The sequence below is a fragment of the Convolutriloba macropyga genome, chromosome 1 (assembly GCF_964194025.1).
Source record: "Convolutriloba macropyga chromosome 1, txConMacr16.3, whole genome shotgun sequence".
NCBI classification, from domain to species: Eukaryota; Metazoa; Xenacoelomorpha; order Acoela; family Convolutidae; genus Convolutriloba; species Convolutriloba macropyga.
The window spans coordinates 73,950,648-73,964,561 of NC_134468.1; the positions used below are offsets into that span (position 1 = coordinate 73,950,648).

The window sequence follows — 13,914 nt, forward strand, 5'->3', positions numbered from 1 at the left end:
GACCATTGGCAAGTGTTTTTTGCATTCACTTCTTTAAAAACTGATTAGTTGCATCGTTACAATCTTCAGATGAATTCAGTTTTTTCAACTTTACGATTGAACTCTTTTTAAATGCTTTCATTTATTTTAAAAGTTAATTGCTATGAATGCACTTAATTTTCAGTTGAGGTCAGTACTGACCTTTATGAAGCATAATGTCAACACCGTACAGAAGAAATATGGCAAGACTGAGTGCGAAAATATTTAATAATGCAACGCCGCTGTCAGTGAACTCGGAGACTGTTCAGAGAATGACAGAGCAGTTGACAGTGAAGCCATACGAGTTGGACAAGAAGTTCATTAACTACTACCCTCCGTTCAAAGAGATGACACTTCTGACCAGATATCTGCGCATTTTGGGACTCTACAGAGATGAGCATTTAGATTTCAAGGAGGAAATTATCAGATCGCAAGCGGCAAGGGGAAAAGTGAAGCCTAAGAAAGGAGAGGGCAAAGGGAAGAAAGCTTGACATCTTTTAAAACTTTTTTCTGATTAAAACAAATGATTTGTATTATTTTAACTTGAAGTTAACCTCTTGGCGATCAAATTTTATGAAAACTTTTCTCTAATAAATACATAATGGTATAAATGTTAGCCGTTATGACCTAGGTCATTATCACTGCGTATGGCATTGTTTGATAGTTGAGACTGAAATCGGTTTGTCCTCTTTGTAAATCTGAACGCTGTGTGACCGTGCAATCTGGCTTGCTATTTGATTCCCCGTGTGAAACAAGTTGGTTTGTAATTCAGAAAGCATTGCTATCTATGTGAAATCAGTATTTCAAAATTTGTGTACAATTTTCAGTTTATTGTTATGGAACCTACGCCTACTGCCAGGGAATTGAGGCAGACGTCAAACCTCATGTACGGCTGCTTTGCGGCCACTGAAGTGTTAGGCCTTGTAGCTGTAGTTCTGGTGGTCTACTGGGGTGCCAAAGAGCTAGGTGGATTCGCGTGGGATGGCACTGGTCTGCAGTTCAACTGGCACCCTGTGCTGATGGTGATAGCATTCGGATTCTTGATGGGCAATTCGATAGTCATCTATAGAGTGCTCTATTTCGTAAGTTCTTTTCACAGTATTTTTCGTAGTATGTTTCGATAGGATGCTGGAAGAAAAACATTAAATATCTCAGCGCAAATTCAACATTTTTCGACTCTGATCCCGCAGCAAGCAGTCATGTTGACATACGTCAATAATTAAAATTCTGCATTAAAATTAAATTTTGCACATGCGATTTCATCAATTTTTTGTGGCAAAATAGAGGTCAGTGTTTGCTGAAATGCTCTTGTATTGATCATTTCTCAGTTTCTGTGGACTCATTCGAAGTTCTTAGCAACGGCGTTGTTCTGTAATGCAAATATTAGGGTTAAGTTTATCTTGTATTCATATTTTAAGAAGTAACGATATTTTCCTGTTCTAGATGGATAAGTTGGTTGTTAAAGTGACTCACACCATTCTGCACGTGGCGAGTCTCATTCTGATCATCTTAGCTCTCTACGCTGTTATCAACAACCACAATGAGTCGAACATTGCCAACATGTATTCTCTCCACAGTTGGATTGGCATCACAACCTGTGCTCTCTTCTTCTTTCAATTTTCCCTCGGTTTCGCCGCATACGCATTTCCTCAGGTTAGATTGAACAGCAATCCGTTTTTGCAAAAAAAAAATTTGAAAAAGAAGGAATTCATTTTTCTTCTATCATTTCATAAAATATTCGCCATTGTTAGTTGACATCGCCATCCATACCTTTACAAAACCAATTATCAAGGGGAATGTGGACAAGGTCTTAAATATCACAAAATAGTTTTCGTGCAAAATATGCCAATCAATTTGAAAGAGCCATTTCGAATTTCTTTTGTTTATTTTTTTGAGTATGGGCCTAGAGGGGTGGTCTTGGATCACAGAAGAAGTTGACAATAAGTAGAAGGTATCAAAATTTTATAAACTCCATAGACACTTTCAGGATGGATTTCGAAAAATGCCTTATGTTAGCTCTTGCACCATAAAAAATCCTGTGATTACAAAAGATTAAGGAGGCAACATGTTATTTAAAATGCATAAACGATAGGTTAAAATTCACATATTCACAACTAATCACCAGTAAGTATCCATTCAATTTTAGAGAGGCACTTTTTGCTGGTTCTCTGTGCTTTTTGTAAACAGATTTAAATATTTGCGTTGTTCTTAGATTGTGCTCTATGTTAAGCAGTTTGAAACACTCCTAGAACATTTGAATGGTCCCCAAGATCTCATGTCAGCCTTCAATTTCATTAGGATACTTGATGAGATAAACGATTTAGATCGCTGGGCCGGGTCTTTCATTTGATCTGAAGTGTGCTGACTGGACGGGAATTCTTTATTTTTTAATTTATCGATTTATGTGTTATCTTTTTGGCTGTTAATGTTTGTAGCAATTTTTCAAATGAAGGAATAGTGACAACACGATTGATCTATAAACGCTATTTCAAACTGTACAAGCTCATTCTGTACAAGATTCGAATATCAAATAACTGCGGCCTTTTTGAATAAGAATGTGTGTTCTCGTGAATATCAAATGTTTATATTTTAATCAATTTAGATTAACGAAAATGCCGGTGGCAGTGAGCAGTGTTGAGTTTTGTAGTTTTGAGTTTACGAACAATATTGGTTTTTGTTTAGATTTACTGGCTAAATATAGAACTGCTGGATTTGATTTCAGCTTCCGCTGAGTTTTGTTCAAACACTTTTGTTTCCATTAATTTTTCTTTTTGAAACTTTTTTCCGTGTACCAAATCGGCTAGATAAAAGCGTATTCGAACTGATAAATTTGAACCTCTCATTTTAGTGACAACTTTTCAAAAGATTACCTTGGCATGTTTCTCAATGCATTGAGTTCAATTACGGAGAAATTAGTGGAAAATATAATTCCATGGTGGCGGCGAAATACTGAAATTGCTCGCTATCTCATTTTGAGCTGTTTTAGGTGAGTTGAAGCTAAGCGCCTCTTGATATTAGTAATGCTCCTTTTTTGACATACAAAGCTCATATAGCTTAGTGATTATGGTGCCTGACTCTTACGACGTCAGAATTCTTATGTTTCATTGATTAATAGCCGCCGTTGGACTCTCAAAGGTTATTATTTCGGTGCTCTCCTTTTGCATCTTTTCAAAGAGTTTGAATTGTTCTGGGGTTCTTTCTCTTTTAAGATCTGTTCACACATTTTGTCAATTTTTGAGTTGTGATTTCGGTCACACCGAAACAGGAATTGGTCGAAACAGGAACAAAGATTTTTTGGTATTGTTTCTAAATGCTTTTCGGAGCCAATCCCTAGTTGTTTTTAGTTCTAGTTGTTTGTACTCAATGAAAGTTTTTTTTTAGTTCAGGACTTTTAAATTGATTTACCTTTTGATCACGTTTTTCGTTTTACAAAATTGGCGACTTTCCTTTCATTTGTGTCTTACCTCATTTACTGTAGTTTCAAATGAATGAAATTTAGAATTCATTCAGTTGATTTATGCCAGTATGTTCAGGGTCCAAGAGAGAAATAGTATGAAACTAATAAAGACCGGACGCTACGACTTAATGTTTAAGGACTTGGTGCAATATGTTATCAAAACTCCTGAGATTATGCTGCTAATTGGTATTAGTGTAAGTCTTATTGACCTCCAATATAGAAGCTGAATTTACTGTTTTAATCCTAACTTCGGGTAGTGGGGTCAAAGGCGGCTATTTTCCATCAATCTGCCGGCTATGTTAATCTATTCTAGCATCGGCTGGATAGATTTTCAAAACTTGCCAAACGTTTGTGTCGCAGACATGGGACCAAAGTTTGTGAAAATTGTTGTGCTGTTGTTCTTTTTTGTGTTTCATTGTGGCTGAAGAACTGTTGAAGAAATTTGGTGTCCACTGCACTAATTAAAAATAAATTGTAGATAAGAGACAAGCGAATAGGCAAGTTTTCAACCTGCAATGGTATTGCGTTAGCCTTTTTAGGACCTGTATATTTGGTGTTCTTGTTCTTTTTAGTTAAAAATGCAATATCTTTTTAGTTAAACATCCTCGGCAGAAATGGCAAATGAATATCTTTTAACATAATTTTTTTCAATTGTTTGAAAGGTTTCAGTACCCCAGCATTGAATGTTTCTTTTTCACTAGGAGCTTTGTTAAAATTAATTGAAAATTCACCTTTTTCAGATTTTCAAACTTGTTGCTGTTTGCAGAATCTGAACATAACGGTTTTTTCAATGGGCTTTTTTTGTAAGTTCCATTTATTCAGGTTCTTTTGGTTTTATTAATGCAGTTTACTGGTGGTGAAAGGCCGGATTAAATGGTTGTTGGTGCATATGAATCAAGCAGTTTTATAATTTAAAGATATCACAGAATAACAATGGAGAGGTTGAATTGGAGTTTTGTAGCAGTTTTCTTTTTTCTTCCCCTTTCCTCGTTTTTATCTGTAGTGTTTATCTTGGTTTTTTTATATCAAAGGTTGGTCAGTCATTGAATGAAGATTATTTGTATTGCGAGATGTTTCGGCAAAGTGGCGTTGGTGGCGCAACTTGTGGTGAAATAATCAGATCATCATTATCATAATTATTATTTTGGCCTTTCTCATGTTATCTTTCCTCTGTTATTGTTTCAAAATGATTAGTAGTTTCAATTGGTAGACTATGTTTATTCATTAAGTGGTTAGTTGGTGCCGAAAGGTGGACCTCGATTCGGTTACTGATTGTAACGGCTATGTTATCTTAAGTTTCTTTTCAATAGTTTTCGGTAGTGGTCTGTCTGGTATTTTATGCTGGCTTAAATAAGCTTTGCAATTAATCCGATCCTTTTTGCTACGTCTTTTGAAAAGTTTTTAAAATGCAGGATGATAACCTGTTTTCTCTAGTGATGAGATAAATTGTATATAAAGATTCTATAATATCAAAACCTATACCGTTTTCAATAAAGTCCAAAATTGGCATGTTTTTGAAAGTGGCGAAAAATTTGATAATTGATCTAGCTGATAGATATTTCTCTATTCTACAGATTCCTTTTTATACAGATATGATGTCTTTGACGACAATTTTGCGATGATTATTCTAATTTTAATGAAATGTAGCAAGGTTTTTTGTGTTACTTCGACTTTGCCGGAGTCAATGAACTAGGGCCATAGACTTTTTTGCGAGTTTCACGAAGATTAAACTAGAGCCTTATAATAGGTCGTTATTGGACAACTGCAACGGTATTTAATATTTATCTGTTAAAGATCTACGTGCTAAGCTTGCACAGCAATTGCGTTACTTCATTTGAAGCAAGTTTGAGCTTTACTTACAATTGTGTTATTTTTGTAGCTTGTTTCGCAGAAGACTCGTATGTACACGATTGCATTTGTCCCGACATTTGTCAGAAAGCGAGTTTGTTTCTGCTAAACTGTTTTCGTGTTTATTTTCTGTTGCGGCTATTCTTCATCTTTCTTAGTTATTGTCTGACGTTTAGTAGCTGCATTTCATGAATCAGTTACTGTGCAGATGGCTACCCAGCATGAAAAATCAAGAAATCGAAACGAATTTGCAAGTCATCATTCGTTGCTTACGCAATTGAATTGCTGATACAATGATAACAGAAACAGGAAGATCAACATTAATAGCGGAGCATAAAAATGCGAACAAACGATGACCCGACTAATTTTTTGCATGAGCTGAATTCTGGGCTGCAGTCTGCAATAGTCAAATGTTTTCGAGCGAGTATACTCAATGTGTTTCTTTGTAAGTTCTGTGAGGATTGTTTATTGACACTATTCCTGTTTTTCAGTTTCCCCAGAGCATCAAAGAGAACTTGATGCCTATTCACCGATTCCTCGGAACGACCGTCTTCATCATGTCGATAGTATCCATGATCTCTGGTATCACTGAGAAGATGCTGTTTAAGAACAGCGATGCTGATCCCTACTCCGATCTTCCGTCCTGGGCCTACGTGGGAAACTTCTTGGGGTGTGCGATTGTGTTGTACGCTATTGGAATCGGTCTGTTAGTGTCGAATCCCGCGTTTAAAAGAGATGAACATATTGCCTACATGAGGCAGCAGAACCTCAATAGCGACTAAAGAGGTTTACGATGAAGTGCTTAGAACAGCTTGGTTGCTGCATGTATGTTGCAAGACGGGGAAACTTAAACATGCTATTTGTCCAGAGTTATGAGCCAAAACAGCGCTAAAATTTATATTTGTATGCATGCGCAAGAAAACTGTAGTAGAATAGCAAATGCTTACCTCAGGTAATGGGCCGCAATTACAGTTTCGTATTTTAATTGTTCAATCTGAATAGGTCGCTCTTTGTATGCTAGATGTAAAATTCAAAATTTGTCAATATTAAATGCTTTGTACACTTCATATGCTTTACTCCATTCAAACTGTTATTAAATTTGATGCTAAATTAGTTAGCTCTAAATGTAAATTTATGTTTCACGTAATCAAAGAAAAACATTATCAATAGTTAAATCTGCGTTCTATTTTTGTTCTTAAACATTGTCAAGTATTATAATTTGACATGGCAATTAAACTTTTTGTTCATTTTATGGGTTTTTTCGAAGTCTCTTATTAATAGCCGTAAAGCGATGGCTGGGATTCTTATTGGCCTTCTCTTGAGTTTTTACAATTCAAGAAAGTTGAATTGTATTGCGCTGATGTTTTTATAGCTGCGAAGCTGTAAGCTGAGCGGAGCTATATTGCGGTGCTCTTGGTTTTTTACAATTCAAAGAATTTGAATTGTATTGGGGCGCTGTCTTTTTTTAAAGATCTGTTCACACATTTTCATGATTTTTGAAGTCAAATTGGAGTAGTGATTTTGGTCACGCCGAAACAGGAAATGGAGCGAAAAAGCGAGTGCTTTTGTGGCGTGAAATTTTTTCGCTCTAAATTTAAAGTAGAGTGAGAAAATGGTGTTTGAACAAAAATTCGCTTTCTCGCTAGTGGTTTTTTGTTCACATGTGGCAATTTCACTATGATTTTTAGTGTTGTCGTTTTTTTGGATAGGATTTTTTCTAAATGGTTTTCCCAATCCATTCATAGTGCATTCTAGGCCTAGTTTTTTTTGTTTGATTCAAATTTCCATTTCTCGCTGGTGGTTTTTTGTTTACATGCGGCATTTCGAGATTGCTTTTCTGTTTTTAATTTTTGATCTGATTTTTTTAAGAAATGCATTTTCCAATTCACTCATAGTCCGTTCTAGGTTTTGTCTTTTTTTCTTTTTACATTTGTTCACACCTCAAAGCTGAAAAGTGTGTGCGTGTGTGTGTGTGTGTGTGTGTGTGTGTGTGCGTGTGTGTGTGTGTGCGTGTGTGTGTGTGTGTTGTGTGTGTGTTGTTTGTGTGTATGTGTTGTGTGTGTGTGTTGTGTTGTGTGTGCAAGTTGTGTGTGTTTTGTGTGTTGTGTGTGTGTGTGTGTTGTATGTGTTTGTGTTGTGTATGTGTGTGTTGTGTTTTGTGTGTGCTTGTTGTGTGTGTGTGTGTTGTATGTGTTTCTGTTGTGCATGTGTGTGTTGTGTATGTGTGTGCGTGTGTGTGTGTTGTGTGTGTATGTTGTGTAAGTTGTGTGTTTTGTGTGTTATGTTTGTGTTTGTTTGTGTTGTGCGCGTGTGTGCAGAACCTCAATAGCGACTAAAGAGGTTTACGATGAAGTGCTTAGAACAGCTTGGTTGCTGCATGTATGTTGCAAGACGGGGAAACTTAAACATGCTATTTGTCCAGAGTTATGAGCCAAAACAGCGCTAAAATTTATATTTGTATGCATGCGCAAGAAAACTGTAGTAGAATAGCAAATGCTTACCTCAGGTAATGGGCCGCAATTACAGTTTCGTATTTTAATTGTTCAATCTGAATAGGTCGCTCTTTGTATGCTAGATGTAAAATTCAAAATTTGTCAATATTAAATGCTTTGTACACTTCATATGCTTTACTCCATTCAAATTGTTATTAAATTTGATGCTTAATTAGTTAGCTCTAAATGTAAATTTATGTTTCACGTAATCAAAGAAAAACATTATCAATAGTTAAATCTGCGTTCTATTTTTATTCTTAAACATTGTCAAGTATTATAATTTGACATGGCAATTAAACTTTTTGTTCATTTTATGGTTTTTTTCGAAGTCTCTTATTAATAGCCGTAAAGCGATGGCTGGGATTCTTATTGGCCTTCTCTTGAGTTTTTACAATTCAAGAAAGTTGAATTGTATTGCGCTGATGTTTTTATAGCTGCGAAGCTGTAAGCTGAGCGGAGCTATATTGCGGTGTTCTTGGTTTTTTACAATTCAAAGAATTTGAATTGTATTGGGGCGCTGTCTTTTTTTTAAGATCTGTTCACACATTTTCATGATTTTTGAAGTCAAATTGGAGTAGTGATTTTGGTCACGCCGAAACAGGAAATGGAGCGAAAAAGCGAGTGGTTTTGTTGCGTGAAATTTTTTCGCTCTAAATTTAAAGTAGAGTGAGAAAATGGTGTTTGAACAAAAATTCGCTTTCTCGCTAGTGGTTTTTTGTTCACATGTGGCAATTTCACTATGATTTTTAGTGTTTTCGTTTTTTTGGATAGGATTTTTTCTAAATGGTTTTCCCAATCCATTCATAGTGCATTCTAGGCCTAGTTTTTTTTTGTTTGATTCAAATTTCCATTTCTCGCTGGTGGTTTTTTGTTCACATGCGGCATTTCGAGATTGCTTTTCTGTTTTTAATTTTTGATCTGATTTTTTTAAGAAATGCATTTTCCAATTCACTCATAGTCCGTTCTAGGTTTTGTCTTTTTTCTTTTTACATTTGTTCACACCTCAAAGCTGAAAAGTGTGTGCGTGTGTGTGTGTGTGTGTGCGTGTGTGTGTGTGTGTGTGTGTGTGTGTGCGTGTGTGTGTGTGTGTTGTGTGTGTGTGTTGTTTGTGTGTATGTGTTGTGTGTGTGTGTTGTGTTGTGTGTGCAAGTGTGCAAGTTGTGTGTGTTGTGTGTGTGTGTGTGTTGTATGTGTTTGTGTTGTGTATGTGTGTGTTGTGTTTTGTGTGTGCTTGTTGTTTGTGTGTGTGTTGTATGTGTTTCTGTTGTGCATGTGTGTGTTGTGTATGTGTGTGCGTGTGTGTGTGTGTTGTGTGTGTATGTTGTGTAAGTTGTGTGTTTTGTGTGTGTGTTATGTTTGTGTTTGTTTGTGTTGTGCGTGTGTGTGTGTGTGTGGTGTGTGTCTGTTGTGTGTGTGTGTGTGTGTTGTGTGTGTGTGTGTGTTTTGTGAGTGTTGTGTGTGTCTTGCATGTGTTTGTGTTGTGTATGTGTGTGTTGTGTGTGCGCGTGTGTTTCTGCGTATGTGAGTGTTTGTGCGTGTGCGTGCGTGTGTGTGTGCGTATGTTGTGTGTGTGCGTGTGTGTGTGAGAGTGTGCGCGCGCACGTGTGTGTATGCGTGTGTGTTTGTCGGTTCTGTCATGGTGACTAATAAATAAGAAACAATTTTAAAGTGGCGCTGTTCCAAACAAATACCGTTGTGACATTTCGAGATAGCATTTGGTTGAAAATTTTCAAAAACTTGTTGATTTGAATATTTCTTAATTTTTTCTTGTTGGTTTTTTTGGGGGTCGATAATTGACTGTAGCTAATTGTATTGCGCAGCGTGATGCAAGTTTTTTTTTGTAGTTACTTTTTTGCAGGCATTTTTGCAGTTGAACGTCACTTTCAATGTTTTGCAACTATGTTGAGGGTTTTATGACTATGGCCTCAAAATTTTGCTCAATGAATTGTTTTCTTGGATTTTTTGATAACTGAATTGCAGCCTTATGCTACTACGCAGTTTCTCTTAAAAAAATTAGTTTTGTAGTGCCAGTAATTTTTAATCTAACTGCTTGAGAAATGTTTTGTTTAGTATGCGTATTTGTACCACAGCAAAAAACTTGAATATTTGATAATTTTACCTTTGGTTTCTTTGGTTATTTGACTTCAGATGGTTATTTTCTATGCGAATTTTTTTTGCGTTCTGCTTGTAGATTCTAGATATTTGAAAGAAAGGTAAAGAAAGGTTTTGGTAAAGACAACTTTGAGTCGTTGCCGGAATTCTTTCAGGTATGTTTGTTCATCATTTTTTGGAGTGAATATTGAAGATAAAACTCGCAAATTAAAATTAGGAAAGCGTAATTCTTGAATAATATTCGAAAGTTGAGCAAAAAGAGTTTTCTTGTTCATACGGCTCTTTCCGAGATAGCAAGAAAGAGGTGTTCTCTTGTGATATTTGCAAGCAGATTTGTTTTTTTTTGAATTCAAACTAGTTTTTTGCTAAGAAATTTGTCAAAAGATTGAGTTGAAGAACATTTGTTCTCGTATGTTTTCCGTAAATTGGGTTTTTCCGGAAATAGATCTTTCCATGCATAGCGCATTTTGATATGCATGAAACTTTTTTGAATGTGTTTTTGTATTATAAGAAAACTTAATTGAAATTCCCTATTTTCTGAAATCGGTATCTTTGTGGCTAATTTTTGTTACTAATTGACTCTGTCGTTTTCGTTGATTTTTCCTTTTGGATGTAAGTTAATTCTAAGGCTAAGGGTTGAGTTTTTTGGCCAAGCAGTCTTTCGAGAATTGTAAAAGTTGAGGAGATTGTAACTTTCGCGCAGCTTTCATTTATTTTCTTAAGTTTTGTTTGTAAGCCTGTTATCGTTTGCTTCAAAATTATGATCAATTCAATGGTTTGAGTTTTACGACAGAAATATTTTGTGTAATGTGTGTTTGTATTGTGAAGTTGTAATTGATTGCTCTCCAACGAAGTTTAAGGCAATTATATTAGTCCTATCGTTCTTTATCTGCAGTTTTTATAAATAATACTTAGCCGTTGTTGTATCCTTTACGTAAATTTTTCTCCTGGCCGATCTGAGTGTTCGATGGTCTTTTCGCCCTTGATTTTCACTTTCTAACTTAAGTTTAATTTGAATTTGTTTAAGGTCAAAGGAACTCCTATGTGCAGTAAAGGTCCCTAATAAGAGGCTTCTGTGGAATGAATTTTAACAAGCTTTATTAATTTATCGCTGAATGTTTTTAAGCCTAGTTTTGTGAGCGGCGTCGATTTTTTTTTTCAATTTAGATCTGTATCTTTCTATCTCTATTATATGGCACGCAGGTCTATTCTATCGCAGCTGTTCCGGCAATCTGCCGGCTATGTTTTTTTTTTGAATTAATCTCTAACAATATTTGAAGTAATTAGTGTACTCATGTGTAGGCAAATATTTTGCGTGAACGTTTTCTTCTAGAATATTGTATAGATATGTGATTTTGCTTTGAGTCACTGGGAGTTTTCGGCACTCATTGAGAACTTAAGACATAATTTCAAAGAGACTCCTGCAGAGTCACTTAAACTTACTTAAAACGCAACTTCTATGTTGATAGTCTAAATCTGGTTATCTATATGGCAAATTCTGGCATTTTGGTTGCTGGCACTGTCGATTGTCATCGTTTTTCAACGTGCATGTGCGTGTTTTATTTTGATTTTACTTTTAGAGTGACTTTTTCACACCTGATTTTTATAAATTTTTTGAGTAAATTGTTCTCATTCAGAAATTGAAAATGTTCCTTAAAAGCTATTGTTTGGATATGGTAAATATGGTTTGTAATATTAAAAACAGTATATGGTTTGTTTCGCCGAGTGCTTTATATTCACGATTCTCATCCTAGAGATCGATGGTTTGAACCCCTAGTTGGAGTTTCTAGCACTCATTAGATTTGTCTAGCTTGTATGTAACACTTAACTGAATTACATTCATTACCTCCCCAGTCGTTCGAGAGCAATTGGTCTGACGTTAGTTAGTTTTTTGCCTTTGCAACTACACGTTTAATTGCTCACGAACAAAGTTTGAATCAATTATTTTTAGCATGTGTCTGTTTTCATACAAATTTTTAGCTTGATTGTTTTGACTTTGATAGTGACTTTTACTTCCTTGATTTTTGCATTTTGTGTGATCTACATTTTTTCTTTTAATTTTTGAGCTCACTACTCAAATGAAAAGTTAAATTAGGCAGCCAAAATTTTTGTTTGGGTCTTTTTAAGCAGTTTTATCAATCACTTTTTTAAAAGAGTTGTTCTGATGTCGTTTTTAAGGTTGTTCTGATGTCGTTTTAACGTTTTTTGGTCATTAAAGAAGTTTAGAGCTAATTTTAATGTTTGGGTTAGGGTTATCGCCTTAGCCTAAATTAGTCCATAGCCAAACGTTACACATGTATAATTGATAAATGTCTTCAATTTTACTTAATTTTTAGCAATCAATTTAAAGAAAAACAGAGGAAAAATAAGAGAACAAAATCTGATAAATTTTATGCTCTTAGAGTTTTTGACCGTTGTTTGGTTTTGTTGTTTTCATTGAAAACTCAATAAACGTTTAATGCTTGCGGATTTTTTTTACTTACAAATATATTGCAAGTTTTGTTATAGATCATTTTGTTGTGAAACATGACACAAAAGTAGAGAAAAACGAACTTTTTTTGTTTAGTGGGTGGTGTTGGAAGTCACTAATTGAACACAAGCAGTATTACAAGGATTCTCAAAAAATTGGGCTCTCAGAAATCGTACTGATTTTCTTTAAATTCATAACCTTACATTTTTAGTTCTTTCTGTCTCTCCATTCCTTTTCGCCAGTATTTTTCTCGGTATTTATTGTTCATTTTTATCTATTATGCACTACTTACTTGATTTAATATGAACAATATTACACGATCTCTTGCGAATAAGGGGCTTTTGAGTCGTAATTTTTGGGAAAATTTTATCAGATTTTGTTGTTCTCTTATTTTTCCTCTGTTTTTCTTTAAATTGATTGCTAAAAGTCATGAGTAAAATGAAGACATTTATCAATTATATATTTGAAACGTTTGGCTATGGCCTAAGTGAATATTAACTTTGTTTTGTCTCCGGCTACGTTTTTTTACGATCTGTTCACTTCTTTTGATGATTTTTGAAGTCAAATTAGAGTCGCGATGATTTTGACACGCCGAATCAGGAAGTGGTGCAAAAAGGCACGTCGTTTTTTGGTGTAAAGTTTTTTCACTCTTATTTGAAAGTTGATTGAGAAAACGGTGTTGGAACACAATTCGCTTTCTTGTTAATACTTTTTATTTTCTCATGAGGCAGTTTTACTTTGATTGTTACTACTTTCACTATTTTTGATAAGATTTTGTCTAAATAGTTTTCCGAGCCATTTCTTATTCAATTAAAAGTCTATGTACATTGTTTATTCAATGAGAATTCTAAGATTTTGTAATTAAAGATCTTCAGAATATTGTAAAGGTTTTGTAATTTGTTTAACCTTTCGATCAAGTTAAGTCACAGGTTTCACATTTGACTTTGACTTAACTCAATCACTTTCAGCTAACTGTTATATATAATTTGTTCATTCAAATTACGAAAATACTTTTTGACGTCTAAAAGCGAAATCAAAAGAAAGGGATAAACTAATTAGACCGGATGCTAATACAGAGTTTTATAAAATCAAGTTACCTTTGAGAATCCTGCTTATTACTTTAGTGTCAACTTAATTGTCCTCCAATTTAGTGGCTGAATTCACATTATTTCTCAAATCTTTAGAAATTGCGAGCTGAGTTATGACATTTTTTGACGTAAAAAAATTAAGACTATCTTCAATTTTTCTCTAACTGTTTCAATCCGGCTAACTATAGAAAAGCCTGTAAAAAAGCCGACTAACAGAAGTTAGTATTGTTTCAACCCTAACTTCTGTTAGTCGGGGTTTTTTTTTTACTTAGTAACATGCTATATAAAAGCGCATAAATCGTACCTGGGCCTGCAGAAACCGTGGAAGGTTGAAACACAATTGATCCAAAATTCTTTGAATTCTAATGCAGGACTTGTCCTTTTAGGGTATTTTGTCAATATTTTTGTAACGGTACTTGACGTCACGAT

The 13,914-nt window shown here is 34.9% G+C and overlaps 3 protein-coding genes across 3 annotated transcripts in view; all 3 read left to right on the forward strand.

Annotated features, from left to right (window-relative positions):
* LOC142342481 (mitochondrial potassium channel ATP-binding subunit-like) overlaps positions 1-13,914 on the forward strand; it is a 230,834-nt gene that overhangs the window by 33,009 nt on the left and 183,911 nt on the right. The gene's annotated exons all lie outside the window — the stretch shown is intronic.
* Positions 44-634, forward strand: LOC142342494 (small ribosomal subunit protein mS33-like). Its single transcript, XM_075393842.1, has one exon. It carries the CDS (start codon positions 195-197, stop codon positions 507-509), a length of 315 nt encoding a protein of 104 aa, XP_075249957.1. The 5' UTR covers positions 44-194; the 3' UTR covers positions 510-634.
* Positions 855-6,105, forward strand: LOC142350277 (lysosomal membrane ascorbate-dependent ferrireductase CYB561A3-like). Its single transcript, XM_075402104.1, has 3 exons — positions 855-1,100; positions 1,462-1,671; positions 5,815-6,105. The coding sequence occupies exons 1-3, from the start codon at positions 855-857 to the stop codon at positions 6,103-6,105; spliced, it is 747 nt and encodes a 248-aa protein (XP_075258219.1).

What these genes read in the sequence shown, in the direction of transcription:
- LOC142342494 (XM_075393842.1), top strand. Translation starts at nt 195, where the DNA reads ATGTCAACACCGTACAGAAGAAATATGGCAAGACTGAGTGCGAAAATA.
- LOC142350277 (XM_075402104.1), top strand. Translation starts at nt 855, where the DNA reads ATGGAACCTACGCCTACTGCCAGGGAATTGAGGCAGACGTCAAACCTC. An exon ending in TCTATAGAGTGCTCTATTTC is followed by an intron (nt 1,101 to 1,461) that starts GTAAGTTCTTTT and finishes TTCCTGTTCTAG; the next exon opens with ATGGATAAGTTGGTTGTTAA. An exon ending in CCGCATACGCATTTCCTCAG is followed by an intron (nt 1,672 to 5,814) that starts GTTAGATTGAAC and finishes CCTGTTTTTCAG; the next exon opens with TTTCCCCAGAGCATCAAAGA.